The 16,943-nt window shown below is 36.8% G+C and overlaps 1 protein-coding gene across 2 annotated transcripts in view; it reads right to left on the bottom strand.

The window, feature by feature from the left end:
- The window catches only part of phc2b (polyhomeotic homolog 2b (Drosophila)), a 54,458-nt gene that overhangs the window by 31,361 nt on the left and 6,154 nt on the right, over positions 1 to 16,943 (bottom strand). The window contains exons 1-2 of one of the 2 annotated variants that reach the window (XM_022675678.2): positions 8,939 to 9,192; positions 868 to 1,171 (exon numbers count right to left, since the gene is read on the bottom strand). In XM_022675678.2, the coding sequence (XP_022531399.2) occupies positions 868 to 1,171; positions 8,939 to 9,120 (486 nt within the window). In that variant the 5' untranslated portion in view covers positions 9,121 to 9,192. Of the gene's footprint in view, positions 1 to 867; positions 1,172 to 8,938; positions 9,193 to 16,943 lie in introns of those variants that run through there. The other variant, XM_007253357.3, reaches the window with a different exon arrangement.

Genomic DNA, 16,943 nt, shown 5'->3' with positions numbered 1-16,943 from the left:
ACAAGTTATAGGAACACCAATTGCTACAGTAACCAGGCCTTGTAACCTCAGCTATTCTAAAGCAGTGCTATGTTTGAGCGAAGCTCAAACTTAGCAAACAATGAAGCGAAATCTAGGCAAGCAAACAGAAATCTTAACACTAATGCTATCCCAAGCATGCAAATGTGTGAAAAGTATTCACATTCATTACTTTGTAGATAGAAGGATAGAATTTAAAATTTAGGGTTTAAAATACTTCTGTAAATGTTGAAGTATGAACTCAAGCTTTTTACTCTTTCAGTAAAAAAGGAAAAGTACAAGGTTATTTTATAATGACAGTGTTGCAATAGACTCACCAATGGACAGTTGAGCATGGTTCACCTCAACCAAACTTATGTACTTACTATTTGTAATTAAGATATGTCAAAGAACATCCTTGGGTAACCAATAAACATATTCTTCGGCTTTAAATTTAAACAAAGAATGGCTTTTTGTTTCTTGATACTAATAATGAAAACTTAAACGTTGGCCAAAATTGCGTCTAGTATTTTTTCCCAGTGCAGTAAAAACTCCTTAGCATTAAATTCAATAGTTTACAGTAATTCACTTGATCTATGCAGGATCAGTGTAGCATCTGCTGAGTTGTATAGCTTTCTATATCAAATATTTTGTTACATTATCGATTTTACCAGTATTAAAAGTCTAAATTGCTTCCAAATGTTATGTCGAATGTTTGGGCTGAAATGCAAGAACAGAAATTGGAGAAGAAAAAAAAATGCTTCTGCTCAGTGTGAGTGAATCATGTGCTTTTTCATTGTTTTTATACAGTGGTACGAATCTTCACATCTGCAGTAATAGTAGGAGGTCTGCAGCTGTGTGTGATCTCACCTGCACAGTCTGTCGGTCAGGTATCCCACTATACACAGATATCTGTGGCACGGTCTGTCTGCTGCTGCTGGTGCTGCTGGCTAAGCTGGCACTGCTGCTGCTGTTGGGGGTGTTGGTAGTGTTGGGTATGTTGAGGGTGGTGGTGGCGCTGGTGGTTGTAGGATGAGGGTTGGAGTTGGTGGAAGAGCTGGAGGTGCCCGTGCTGCCGGCACTGGAGGCAGGAGGACCCTGCTCCCCCTCCATGGTGCCACCCCGACGCCTCACTTTTGACCCACGGCTGCCCCGCTGGCACACTCTACGCAAGCTAGGAGCGAGAGAGAGAGAAAGAGGACAAATTAATTATGGCTAAACAAGTGGCCCATTAGCACCATGCTGCTTAAATCAGTAGCAGATTAAATGTGCCAGAAAGCGAAAATTCAGTTTGGGACCACAGAAACACAGATAAAGGATTAATTTATCATATGTAAAGCAGTTTGACTTGTGCTTGAGTTTAAGGGTGTAAGGTGACATTTTGCTTTGCAATACAGTATTGATTTTTAATGATTTAATGAGTTTTTATTCAAATATTGATGTCAGACAACAAGTTTGTTGTTTAAATCCCAACCATTCAATCCTACTGTTTTGATTGGATAAAAGTAAACTTTTCATTACTCAGCTTTCATTAAAATTATAGTGTGTCTTCATACCATTACAATTTTTTTCCCCAACATTTTGACTTAAAATATTAAAACTCCAATTTCCAAACACTGGACAGAGTTTTCTGCACTGCCACTCCTCCCTATGTGCAAAGCTCATGCGTGTTGCCAGATTGTCACACAGTGGCAAGCGACAATGAGTCTTACTCTGTAGCGGATCAGTGAATACATACATTTCAATATTCAAAATGCCTGTCTTTACTACGCTAGTGCTAGTGGTAAATTACTCAGCTATGGTTAGCAACCTTACTGAAGCTCAGTGATTACTTGATTACCTGTTTGCGAGCTGTTCTCTTTACCTGACAACACTGAGTGTGAAAAAGGGACTGGTGCTTTAAGCAATTGCAATATACTGCATTGTTTACAACATTGCAATATATTGGGATTTTTTTTTTTTTTTTTTAACCCTGAATCATGATATTTTTCATATCACTAAGTTTTTGCCAATACAGAGCCCTATTTGAGTTGCAGTGGAAGTTAATCGAAAGCATGTTGGCCACAGTAAGTGTAAACGGGTCCATATGTTTCACATGTTTAGGCTAGCAAAGTGATGTACCAATAATTAATCACCATTTGTTGGACATTTCTGTAATGCTGAAGGCAGAATGATCATTTCCAGAAGATTCTGCACCATTATACAGCTGCTCACATATCAAACCAAACATCTTTAAACAAACATCTGCCACACCAAGGAGGTGAAGAATTCATGGACATTTTTCTTGCAGTCTTTCCCCCACAATAATGACTACTTCTATAGAAATAATCCAAGCAGGCAAAAACAGTGTAATGCTCAACCAAAAGGCGTGAAATCTGTGAAACAGTAACTTTACTGTACAACATTCACAGCATTGGCAGCTGCTTGTATACAGACGGCCTTACAGTTTAATTATATTACACTGGCAGGTGAATGCAGTGTTATTAGTCTTGCCCAAGGGCTCCTATTGGTGTGGCTTAGTGTGCTAGTCCAGCCAGAGAATTTAAATCTAGTCTGCCGGTAAGAGGGCAGGGTTGCTTTCCACTTAAACACACTCTTGAAACACTCTTGAATCAACAGTGTGGAGAAAAATGTAATTTACATGATTTATCACCTACGCCACATGCAATCAATCAACCAAGACGCTTGATGTCTGTTCTTTTTTATTTTACATTAAAAGATTCTAATGTTGCTAGCAATCAATTGAAATATAAATGTTTGTCATATATATATTGGATTGTGTTATAAGTTCGACTTGTATAAAAGCAATTACTCAAATGCTATTTAAACATATAAGGGCAGGTTTCTGGAGAGGAGCTTTTCTTTTGTATAGAAAATCTCCATTCATAATGCTGTGTAGTCCACGATGAAGCTTAATTCCAGTTTCGGAAACCAAAAAAAAAAAAAAAAAGTTTTTTGTGGTCCCAATATGTTAAAGAGTTTGCTAACTTAGAGCCTTTGGTTTTGGTTCTGGTTCCTTACATTAAAATGAATCACAAGAGAGATGAGAATGTAAGAACATTCAGGAGGGAGCAAGAAAGTAAATACAGGAAGAAGGTCCTGTGTTCTGAACAGAATTACTGTTTCTGTGTAATTTAACATGGAACAACAGCAGAGATGACATTTGTTAATAGTTTTAGACATAAGAGACCACTTCAGTCTCTGACGTTCTTTCTCTGATTTTGTTTGAGTTAAATAACCATTGTTGTTTTATTCTATAAACTACAGACAACATTTCTCCCAAATTCCAAATAAACATATTGTCATTTAGAGCATTTATTTGCAGAAAATGAAAAATGTCTGAAATAACAAAAGAGATGCAGAGCTTTTAGACCTCAAACAATGCAAAAAGAAAAAGTTCATATTCATACAGTTTTAAAAAATAAAAAAAATAATATTTGGTGAAATAACCCTGGTTTTAAATAATAGTTTTCATGCATCTGGCATCTTCTCCTTCACCAGTCTTACACACTGCTTTTGGATAACTTTATGTCATTCCTGGCATTATATGGCCAGGAATTATATTCCAGAAGTTTTCAATATGATCAAACTAAAGAATTTTTCATTTTTATGTGGTCTCTTATTTTTTCCAGTGCTGTATATAGTAGGTTAAAGTAGTGTTATGATGCGTATCACAATGCAAACTTCTTGTTGAAACATCTGTTATTATGTTTTTTTTTTCATTGAAGGTCCATTTGTCAACACAAGGTGGTATATAGCAGAAACCTGTTTAGAAAAACAAGTTACATGGTCTTCTTTTACCAGTGACAAACTTCATCTCAACCTACCAGTTTTATGATGCGCACAAATGATAAAATGAGGCAAAGAATAAGAACAGAATGAAATAGGAATAAATCTCAATTCTAAACCCAAGGTCTGAGCTGTGGGCCTCTCGTAAATGTTGGCCTGAGCAGACATCTGCGTTCTTACTCTTCTGAAGAAATGACATCACCGCATTGTTTGCCATTAAGTCTAATGCTGAGAGCTGTGTTTCAATAAACATTTCCCTCAGAAGTCTCACATTCCTGCAACAAACCACTATAGCCAGGAGACAGAACTCTGCTTTTAATTCCAGGCCTTCACCTCGCAGACAGGGTTGAGGTGTAAACACTGACAACTGAATGGTCCAACTTTCCAGAATTCATTTTTGAGAGACTTGGCTTTTCTTTTTTTAATTCATTAACTTGTTATGCACTTAGCTGCCAGCGTTTTGTAAAGAGTCACGAGGAACAGAGCTATCTCAGGCGGAGATGACTGCACTGATGGGGAGATATTTCAAAGTCACTCTCGCCGCCCCAACAATAGCCATATAATCATAGCTAATCAAGGATAATGGATGGAAAGTGGCCACTTGGACTGAAGGGTCATCTATCTTACCCAAAATCTCAACACACACATACACACACACACTAACATTAACACACACACACCAAATCACAGAGACAGACATGCACACGTACTGGCTTAATTTCGCTATTTTGTTAATAGAATTGTGTATGTCCCGAACCCCCTGGAGAGAAGCCAAGGCCTGAAGGTTAAGAGCATGAGGAAAGAGTGGTAGAGAGGGACACTGGGGCATTTGGGGAACACTGAGCAGCTTCTGTTACCTTCATTTGCCTACACACACACACACACAGGAGGAACAGTACAGTCAATATTGATATATATGGCTGCATAATATGTTGTTTTAACATTGGTATCACAATGTGGTATACACGTGCAATAATCGCATCACAGGATGTGAAATGTTTTGGGCAATGTCAAATTGTATTAAAAAATGTTGGATGATGACTGATGATTGATGTCTTGCAAAATTTGGTGAGAATTCCAGTATTTTGTAATATCGCAAAATATATTCCAGAACAAGACATTACAATGTAATTTTTTTCCAATATCGTGCAGCCCAAAACCATTTTATGTTGTAGAACCATTGCAATTAAAGAAATAGCGTAATTTATTACAACAACTCAAACATCATCATCCAATGCAATTCACAGTGAAGTCAGTGAATGTCAGGGGAATATAAATATGTTTTATAAAAGGTCTGCTTATGAAATTTCTAATGGGTTAAAGGTCTGTAGCTGACAAAGACAAGTGATATAAATCCTGTGCATCCCACAAAGTACAAAAACAATGCTGATGGTCCTCAAAAAAAAAAAAAAACAGATCATTCGTATTGATTAGCAAAATATATATATTTTTAAGAGTATACGCTGCTGATGTTTGTCTTAATTTTGTTCTTTATGATTGTACTACACGAAAACAAATATAGACCTAGTGAAGTTCAGACGGATAATTACGTTTTTTATGTCTGAGACTTTATGCTCGATCCGCAATACAACTCATTTGACTGGAGTGACCGGAGACCGGAGTGGTGAGGTTTCATTATATTGTATCATAGTGTATATTAAAATTTCTCAAAACATATCAATATATGAGTTTTAGTCATACTGCCCAGCTCTAACAAACACATACATACACAGACAAACACTACAACCCCCACACTGCTTACCTGAAACTGCCTTTCTCACCAGCCCCCCACCATGTCTGGATCCAAAACATTGCCTCCGCCGCACTCTCAATCTGTCAGTCATTATTTTTTTTAGCCCAAACAAATTATCATCCGTATCTGCGTTTAATTGGGACATGACATGAAACAGAGTAGCTGTATATCTCAGTCCCCACAGACAATTTTCCTACGCTACAAAGAGTTAATGAATTATAGGCATGGTAATTAGGTATTCTAAATATAAGCGCTGGGTCTCATTATAGTGCACGGGTGAAAATACATCAGGGAAATCAGACGTGCCGGATGGTTTGAATGGTGCCATTGTGAGATAAAGCATTGAAATGGTTTGTGAGGAGGAACCAACACAGCTAGGCCATTTTATCCATCACAGGTTGAGCTTCATCAGCGTGGCGACTGGGGATGCGAACTGCGAGAGAAATAAATGACTTTACCACCACAGTCATCATCATTATCATTATCTTCATCATCATTATTACTATCTGCATCATCCATTAAAAGCAGGCCTCCACAATATACCAATTATTAATTGCTGTGGTGATATTCGCCTATGCAATACTAATATCACAGAATGTAATAATATGTAAATGGGTCTTCAGACCAATTTCACTGGGTTTTGGGGGCTGGATGATATGGCCAATGTTATATATCACAATATACAATATTATTTTTATATAAATCCGATATCAATATGAATATAAAATGTCTGTCCATACATAATTTTTAAAGAATGAATTCTCAAACTCATGTAATGCTCCCTGTAAAGAAAGTTAATTAGATGCCATAAATAATGTCGATAGAAATATCAGAAATGTATGTAAAAAATTATGATACTGAATTACTGCCCAGCCTTAGTTCTAGTTCCTGTTTCTGTGGTTGTTCTGATGAATCAATGCAATCCAAGAAAAGTCACAATAATTATTTATCGATGATCTTTAATTTTATCGATGATTCTTAATTTAATACTATTGCCATCATTCAAAAAAAATATTTTTTATTTTTCACATTATATGAATCTGACAGTTGTTTTTCTGGCAAATTGTGCCATAATTTCATGATGTCTAGAACACCAAGGACAATATTTTTCAATTGACTTTAACAGAAACTTGAATGTTTTTTTCATTAATAAGAAAACTGAAGGGACCTGACTAATACTGAAATCTAAGGCTGACTCTAATGAATACATGTTAAGCAGTTTTACATTATCTTAAAACTGCTAGATGGAGAAAGAATTTAAATGAAATTGCAGTGCAATGCAAATAGCAGTAACATTTTGCACTTTTTGACAATGTGGATCTTGCTTACATTGTTTCGTCTCAAAATGTCATAAGAGAAGGACCAATAGAAATGCTCCAAAAATGACTTTTTACAAAAATCTTTTTTAAACTGAACAATCTGGCAGTTGTTCTCTGGCACACTGTAATAGAATGGAATGAAATTCAATTGGCTTCCACCGAAAGTTGCATGCTTTTTCCTTCCCCCTGTGAAGCTGCTTTTGAACATACAGGATTACAATACAAACGCAATACTAACATCATTCTGCCCTCAATAATGCAACTCCAAACAACTTAGTCTGAATAAAAAAAAGCTCAAAATAGGTTCAGGACTGTGTAAAAAAATAAATAAATCACACACATATCAAAGCCCCATCAAAACCTTTGAGCTGACAACCACAAAGACAACCAGAAGAGCGGAAATCTATAAATATCTGTGCTCTGAATATTCAGCAGGAGTAACTGCCGGGTCCTTCTTCAGCGTTTGAGCCTGTCTGCTATGAGATGTGAGCTGTCATGCCGAGTTGGGCTCCACACTTCTCCTCTTTCTCTTTCTCTAGATGTCTGACAGCCCACCCAGCTGCTTCCACTGTCTGCACTCGTCTCTTCTTCGCTACAGCGGAGCTGCTGGGGCAACTCCAGGCCAAGCAGAGAAGGAATGTGTGTTATGGCCAGATTGCCAAAGATGTGGAAACAGAGGGTGACATGAGAGCAGACTAAGAGAATAAGAGCGCAACTAAGAAGCACAAACAGATGAAAAAAAGGAAGCATGCTCAGGGATGTGTGAGGAGGACAGAAGGACAGATGGATAGTGAGGAGGCAGGCATGGGAGAGGAAAGGACAGGAAGGAAAGAAATAAAATAAACACTGTTGGGCCAGCTTCCCCACACATTATGTTTAGTACTGGATGAAAGTGCAGTGTCAATGGTAATGCTCCAGAATAGCTGAATTGATTTGACAAGCATCTGTATTTTCGTTATTTTGCATTTAATAAAATTGATTAAAATATACTGTTGCTGTTACTGTTATATTAAACAAAAAGTCCAGACCTACAACTTTACAAGGGTAGGACAAACACTTATTTTAGCTTTCAATGGAAGTCATTGTCAAAAGTTGTATGTTTTAGGTCATTTTGGTCATTTCTATTGGTCCATAGTTTATACAATTTGGACCTCACATAAGGAATAATTACCAGATTCAGATTATGTCAAAGAGTAAAAATAAAGAAACAAGGTTTTCTTATGACAATGATAACATTTCTAAATCCTGAAACAGCTTTTACTTTTTTATACTCTTGACATTCTCCAAGACAGCTTCATTAGGACCTGTCTGAGATGCTTCTCTAACATGACTGAAGAGAATGAATTATCATGAATTAAAAAAAGAAATTTGCTTTTAAACAGAAACTTTATTATTACACAATCTCCATTTCTGACAAAATTTTAATCTACGTCAAAAATTCAAAACGAACAGACCAATAGAAATGTTCCAAAAATTATTAATAATAAAATATTTTATTGACTTAACTCTCTGAAAGTTAAGAAGGGCAATTTGGAGATACAATGTCTATGCATGACAGCAACCAAATATTGTTTATTTTATTAAGGTACAAATTATGTGCTCACCTGAATCACGTAAATTCAACACACTGTGCATTTTTAAAGTGTAGTTCATAGTAGTTGCCGTGTAATAGGCCTATGACCAGTTTCTCAAAACCAGATTAAAATTAAGCCTAAACTACATATCCCTTTAAATGCTGGAACACCACTGGCACTGCGGTTTAGTCTGAGACAGTGTTTAATTCATGTCAAAGGAGCTGCTGAATGTTGCTTTAATGGTGAAACAGCACTGCTGCTGCAATACAGCTCAGAATTAAACCTAATCCATGTCCAAAAAAAATCTAAAAATGACCCACAGAGGAAAAAAGGTTAATTTGGGTCAGGAAAACCGAGCCAGCGAGTTAGAGAGGCACATCTTACAGAGATATCCAGGTTCATCCAGAGAGAAAGAGCGCAAGAGCGGTAGAGAGAGCAAGAGCAAGTGAGTGAGAGAGCGACTGAGAGAGAGAGAGTTCCTCTACAAGACAAAGCCCAGTTCCTACCTCTTCTGCGGGGCAGTGCGAGCTCCTGTCGGCCCCGTGCTGAGCCCCATCCCCCGGGACCCCGGTGCTTCTTTGTCTGACGCGTGTGTGTGTATATGAGTGTGATGCGAGTGTGAGCGAGTGTGTATGCACGAGTATGTATCCTGGACCTGCCTCCTTGCAGAGAGTGCCCACCGTCTCATCCAACTCTCTCTCTCTTCCTCTCTCTCATGCACACAGCATCATCCCCACACACACTCTCTCTCATACACACACACATACTCACGCACACGCCAGTCCTCTCTGCCTCTTTCCACCCCGATTATATGGTTTCCTAGCGACAGCCAACAAGGGGGTGCCTTTTGCAATCCCAGCACAGGGCTGCGTGCTGATTGGACGATTGGCTCTTCACTAATGAAGATGATGGTAATGAATTTTTATCCATTTCCATAAGCATTACCAATCCAGCCCCGTCCCCCCTCCCCCACTCACCCCTCATACACCCATCACCAGAATATTCACTGGAACTAGAATAGAGAGTGGGTGCTGCCAAAATGCAGGAAGAAGGCCAGTCCCGGGGGAACGCTCACAGTAAATATGATCCCTGTCCAGTTCTTGATGTCTGGCATTCAGTCCGTTCTTTTGACAGATCGCAGTGGGAAACGGAGGAGGAGAAGCAGCCAAAATGAAAAATTTGAGGATTAAATGGTTTTATGAAGCAGAAGGAATTGTTCCTCATTTCTAGCTGCACGGTTACGCTCTTAAATATGAATGGGCTTCAATTGGTTCTTTAAGTGATGCTACAGAAGAAACACTTTCACATGGTTCCATATAAAACCTTGTTTTGAATAGTGATACAAAAGAGTGTGAAGAACCTATTACAGGTCTAAAGATCCATCACTTAATATAAGGATACAACACCAATTTAAAGGCTCTTCAAACTTGTCAATCTCTATTACAGACATAGTTCATTATTGACCCAAAAACAGTTCTTCTATTGCATTGCTCAAAGAACCATTTCAAAATTTAAAATGTTTATTTTGTGAGTTTAAACATGTTTTAAACCTTGAAAAAACACACCATATGGGGAACACAGTAAATGCACACAACAAACTACTTCTTAGCCTGGAAAAGTGAGTGCAGCCAAGCCAAGAGCCAAAAAAATCTTTGAGGAGCTTAAATGAATTTAGGGTCTTTAATACGTTACATCTTTGTTTTCCCTAATAAAGATCTTCTAAAAGTTTAAAGATCCTTAGCTTTATGTAAAGGTTCTTTACCAATATAAGAGCTCTTTACACACGTAAATCTCTGTTACAGTCAGTGTTTTTATCAAACAAAAATTGTCCTTTATTTTTAAGATTGTATTGGAAAACCTTACAAGGGATTTTTTAAGAAAATGACTGTAAAGAACCCTTTACATCTTGAAGGTATAATAATGAAGGTTAGTATTTCTACTTATTTCTACATTATTTCTCACTTTCTGGTGGAACATGTCTAGTGTAGAGAACCTATAAATGTCTAAAGAACTATCACCATATTTTTGGTTTTCACCAAAATAGAGGATATTCACATTCAAACTCTTCCGGTTCTTTTTAGAACCAAATTATTTTTTTCTAATGGCATTGCTCAAATGAACCAATTCAAGCACCCTATATTTTTAAGGGCGATAGGGAAAATGTTTTAACTGACAGACTTTTAAAATAGGGATGAGGGAGAAGTTTAACCTTGAAAAACCTTCACACTATATATAGGTTTCAAGAAACATATGGGATCATTTACTGTCCTTTGCTTTGCTTTGTTGGAGTAGAGATGTGAAGAGTGAAAAGGAAGGAACCTCCACTTGAAATAAGGATTATTTGTCAGTCTTTAAGCTTACACATCTCTCTTAAGAATCAAAACTGGATCTTATATGGCATCATTTAAAGAACCATTGAAGCAGCTTTATTTTAAGGAGTGTTTGGTGAGTACTTTCAGGAGCATGTAATGTCTATAGGGGAAAGAAATGGATTCTGAGGTGAAGGGACAGGTGAATGTAATTTTTTGCACTTGTGAACCTGTGCAGCACCTTATAATGCTCCGTAATAGCGGGCACTTTTGAGACGGCGCTGCAAATTGAAAATAAACACAAGAGGCTCGCTGAGGAAAATAGAGCCTATTATCAGAGCAGCTAAATTGAGCCACTTATTCTCTCCGTGTTGCATCTGATAGAGGCGGTGGCACCCTGACCGAAATGGATTTCCCTCATATGTGAGTAAAATATCATATTGATTGCAGTCTGGCTGACAGGAACGTCATTGATTGCGCTGCGCTTATTAGCATATAGATTAGCCGCTGGTGGGGGCCGATAAATTAGAGCGGAGGAGTGCAGAGAGGAGGATGGAGAGACTGAGCGCATCTGGGATAGAGAAAAAAACTGAGATGAGGAGAGAGAACAGATAAAAGGAATGGAAAAGAGAAAGAGCGGGAGAGAGATGGCCAGGTTGAGGGACAGGGACAAATGAATGATCTAGTTAACAGAAGCAGATACTGGAATAAAAAGATAGAGAACGATTTATTAACCAGGTGTGGAAGTTAAATAAAATCAGAATGGAGAAGTAAAATCTATAAAAAGGTTCCAAAAGGGGTTCTTTAGGTTAATGCCTGAGAAAAAAAAAACATTTAGCTCCCTACAGAACCTCTAAATAGACAGCATAAAATCCTTTAACATCTGAGAAAGATGTGAGTTAGCAGAACCTTTATAAAGCTTGAATAACCAGGTTTATACGTCCATATATAGCCTATGACTGTCACAATATCTGCTTCCTTTGGATGATATATTGTCCAACAAATAACAGTGATAAACAATAATGCATTTTAGGAACATTTTATGTCACTGATTTAGTGATCATAAACTAGTAATAATAATAATGCAACTACATCCTTCTACAAGACAATAAACTTTAAATAAAAACTATTTTGAGACACATGGGTATATTTTTCTTTTCTTTCTTTCTTTACCCGCCACAGTCCACTCTGTTTTTATGAATTCACATGTATTGATGAATTGGTCATTACAAAAATGTTGGTGACATTCAAATACATGAAAAAAACATGCAAGAAAAACACACTAGACAATATCAAGGTCAGCAAACAATATGACAATTATTGATAACATAATTATCATAACAGGCCTAACCTTATACAAACTATTGTTTTTTTGCTTTAAGGTTAAACAGAAGAAATGAAGAATACTATGAATAGAGATGTTAACTCTAGAAAAAAAGGATCTTTGGTCTAATGCTATAGAAAAATGCTTTTTGGTTCCCTAAAAGAACCTTTAAATTGACATTTTTTAAAAGAATTATTTTTATGAATAACCAGGTTTCAATCACCCCATAGGAACCAATTTCACAGGCTGTTTGATAGAACAGAGCAAAAAACAAAAGGTAGAGAGATAAGAAAAGACTAGTAGAGAGAGAGAAAGAGACAGAGAGGGGGATGGAAAGATACAAGACTATAAAGTGATAAAGGGACAGGGAGAGGAGGCTATAGAGGCAGTGAGATGAAGCTGCAGGATGAGATGGGATGGGGGGGAGTGGTGTCTGTCTGCAGTAGGTTTGATCCACATTAGTTACCCACTCAGCCAGTCAGCGGGAAGTGAGTGGGGGCAGGGCTCGTGGAGGGAAGGAGAGAGGCAGAGAGAGCGAGAGAGAGAGAGAGAGAGAGAGAGAGAGAGAGGCAGAAGATACAGGGATATCAGGCCTGCTGTCACAACACCTGGAGCAGAGTTAGTAGTTATTAAAATTATATGCGTAAAGCTTCCTGCATTATTCTTGTTTTAACTATGTAGTTCTAGAAAACCTAGTGATGATAACTATGCGATTACTATGCAAGTTTAGCTAATTTTATAGTGATGAATCAGAAGTGTGTGCTCACATTACTGTATATTGTTTCAGCAACATCATGGTAATGTGGGCAGATATATTATCACATTGCATGTATGGCAAGTTCATTTTAATATTTTAAATATGTTGCTGCTTAATTCAAATATGTAATTTGTCTGATTGTCCATGACAAATTATATATATATATATATATATATATATATATATATATATATATATATATATATATATATATATATATATAAACACATATTTAGCGCAATACTGTACAGCCGTAGTCTAAATAAAAAAAACATTGTTTGTACGAAAAAGGGTTCTTTTTTAAACATTCTTTATCAGTATATAATCAATTTATCTGCTATAGTGTAAAAAACCCATTTGAAACTGAACTACAATTTGTTTAATTTACCAAGTGCATAACACAAACATGACAGATATTAAAAGATGCCATATTAAAGGACATTAGCTACATAATGAATAAGGTTAGCTGTATGTGCAACACTACCCGTTTCCCTCACAGACAGAGACAGTCCTGGGAACTCTATTTCCCATGAGCATCTGGCGTTCCCAGCACAACCCATTTGCTCTTGCTCAACCGCAGAGGGATAATTCTCACGTTCAGGCTCACCTGAGTAATAACTCATTAGCCTCGCTGTATTCAAACCTGTCTGTTTCTACAGCTCATGCTCTCGCATACTCTCATGTTTGATAATGAGAAAAAAAGAGCATCCTGGACATCCTGCTTTCATTTCCTTCTCTCTATCAATAGTATAATGCCTTAGTAATGTCAATGTGTTCAGATTATATGTGATGAACAAAGCAAAAAACAAACCTTTCATTCTGACAGAAAACACAATATAAACTGTATAATACAATTATTGTTTTATCATTACTTTTTCTCCCCCTCAGTTTTGATGAGACAATTACCCCACCCACTCATTAGTATCAGTCGCAATGCTCCCAACACTAGGAACTTAAGGACAAGCACATGCCTTCTCAGATACATGTGTGGTTCAGCCACTTCCACCAATGCAGCATCACTAAGCAGCCAATGCACCAGAAAGCACTGAATGTACTGAATTGTGACGGCCAGCATCACAACACAAACAGAGTAGAACAGAACGCAGTGATTTGTCCACATTTAACAACAACTAAACAGCTCTTGATTAACCACTGTAATGATAATATGTATTAAGTCTAAAGTTTCCACTGAAATACAGAAATACATCTGGATCAGCAGTAGATGCAATCTAAGCTATGTTTACACAGCAGGTAAATGTGGCCCAACGCAATCTTTTACATCATATGTGGCACAGGTGTGTCAATTGTGCGGGTTTCTGAACAGCAAAAAAAAATCTATTAATTTGATAGTCAATTGCAATTTGGGTCACTTCAATATGTCACGGCAATGCGACTCTGTCTGAACAGCCATATTGGAATTCATGAAACAAACTATACATCAAGAAAAGGAAAAAATGATTGTGAGGAGAAGGGAAAAGGGACCGCAGCACTGAGTTAAGAACTTCATTGGTGGAAAAACAATATAACAAAGCTGTGAAATATTCAGACTGATCTCTCTGTTGTTATAATATTAGAAGGCTTATGTTGCAGACACTTGGTGTTCTTAATGAATTGGCTGAAACAAAAAAACGTATCAGTTGTCGAATGACGTGCACATTTTTTTTAGTGAGGCACAAGTAAATTCTCTGTGATGAGCCCATTCATAGCTCCTGAAATGACAAGGATTAAAATAAAACTTCACATTAAACAAAGCTTTTAAGCACATGCATTTCACACAGTATGAATGGGTCAGTATTACATGAGTGTCTAACTTATTAAGCTTATTTTTAAAAACGTATCCATTTTTTAAAGGACATGGCATTTAAAAAGATTCTTACACACATAATGTTTATCTAAAGATAAAGATGATGAGTTTTTTTCCTCAGAAAAGTTTTTGTGCATTAGACATCAGGTTCCAAAATCAAATGTCTGTAGACAGACCTTCTCATGAATGCATTCTGTAAATTTCTGTAGCACCCATTGCTGACACAGATGTGCAAATGCACACACACACACACACACTGCTTGTCTAGTCCCTGTAGATTAGAACTGCCAATAGCTTACAACCTAATGACAGATGTGTGGGTTAGAGGCGTCTTATGTTCTCTGGAGTTATGGTGCTCTATCCAATACTTATAGGATGAGTTGGTGATAAACCATCCACTAATGCTGACCTCACTAATGCTGATCACATTATGCAATCAATTTCTCACAGCAATGCTCCAAAATTTAGTAAAAAGCTTTAACTAGACATTAGAGACAGATACAGACAAAAGCAGGATAAACTCTATTCTATTAAAACTCTATTATATCCAATAAAGTAGGAACAATGAATGAGTTGTGGCCCAAAACTTCTGTCCATATAATATTTTATGGCGTATTTTATACACAGTGTATTTGTTTTGTTGCCTCTGGGATTACTTGGTGATAAATCCTCACAGCAACGCTCCAAAACCTAGTAGAAGACGTTGACTGGAAAATAGAGGCAGTAACTTTGACAAAAGCAGGATAAACTCTATTCTATTATACGTACAGTATACAGTTTTATATCCAGTAAAGAAGGACCAATGAATGAGTCGTAGTCCAATACTTTTGTCCACAAAATATTTCATAATATATTTCATAAACAATGTTACTTGTTTTGTTGCCTCTAGCCATTGAGTGGAAAAAAGAAGTGTAACAGTGACAGTATAATAGTGCTCGTCTACACTCAGCTGTTTGACTCATCACATGATGTGTTATGCATGTTTCAGATGCAGCCGGTCATCTCTGCCTGTGGCTTGTAGTCCACTGCAGAGCAGGTCACGGCTCGGCCTTGACTTAGACAAGCGTGATGTAATCTTCAATTACATCACAGTGCATAATCATACACTAGAGCAGGACGATCTGTTATCTGAAAGGGTCGGGACTAAGAACTTGAACAAAACATCTTTAATAAATCTATATTTAAATTCAGCCTGTGAGACAAAAATAACCTGTTCAAATATAAAAGCTCAGAGGCTTTAAGGATTGAGCTTCAAAGGAGCTATATTTATATCACCAGCCTCATAGCTCATAACTGCTGTTACTGTTCCTTTACTTTGGGTGCAATAAATGATCTAGAAACATCAAGCTAGTTTCTTCTGACCATGGCCATTCACCATAAACTGATTCAGGCTTTAAAAAACAAAAGAAGCAGACCTAATTCATAATTGAGGCTTGCCAGAAGTGGGTCAGTTGGATCACTGCCTCGGAGCTGTGCGTCAAACTGTGAAATGTGTCTAATACTAGCAAATACTAGCCTGATACGTCTTCGATATTCTATAATATGAAGCATATAAATGGCGCGTATCTCCAAAATAGAAACTTTACAAAAGAAGGGGGGGGAAACATGTTAACATATTATCGGATGTGATAAATCAGGAAACTTTAATGTTTATTTTTTTATGCAAATTAATAGTTTTATTAAGTTTGGCCTCAACTTCCTAGTGATGCATTAGTGGTTTTATTTTGAAATGTAAACACAGCATTACTACAGGTAGGTTACTGAATCTAATTTATCTGTCTTAACCCCTCCATCGTTTTCTTTTTGCCCCCTCACACATAACTACTGCTCCTGTGACACTTCCACTTCTGCCTGTATTAATGCATTTGTGCATATGTTAAAAAGTTGTTTTACCAGAATATTGAGGAGTTGTTTTATTATTTAATGAGTTGCATTAGTTTTCATTTTCTCCATTTAAAACTTATTTGCCTTATTCTTTGCAATATAAAATGCATTAGAACTACCATTAAATAGTATAATAAAGCACAAAAAAGGCTGGTCTGTTTAACTATGATTTAATTCAAGAATAATCGCAGAATATCGTTGTGATTAATATATTTTAATGTTGGACACCACTAAAATAAGTAAAAATCATTTTTGCCAATCTAACACTGCTTATTTTATTTACATTTAAATATATACTTTATTAAAAGCTTAGTATTAAGCAGAAGAAAAGCTGTGATTAATCATGATTAATCACAGAATACTATAATCAGATCGTTTTATAATCAACTGACACCACAAAAAAATCATATTTTTGAATGAATATTAGTGTAAA

Source organism: Astyanax mexicanus, chromosome 5 (assembly GCF_023375975.1).
Source record: "Astyanax mexicanus isolate ESR-SI-001 chromosome 5, AstMex3_surface, whole genome shotgun sequence".
Lineage (NCBI taxonomy): Eukaryota > Metazoa > Chordata > Actinopteri > Characiformes > Acestrorhamphidae > Astyanax > Astyanax mexicanus.
This window is presented reverse-complemented; position numbering and strand designations above follow the sequence as displayed.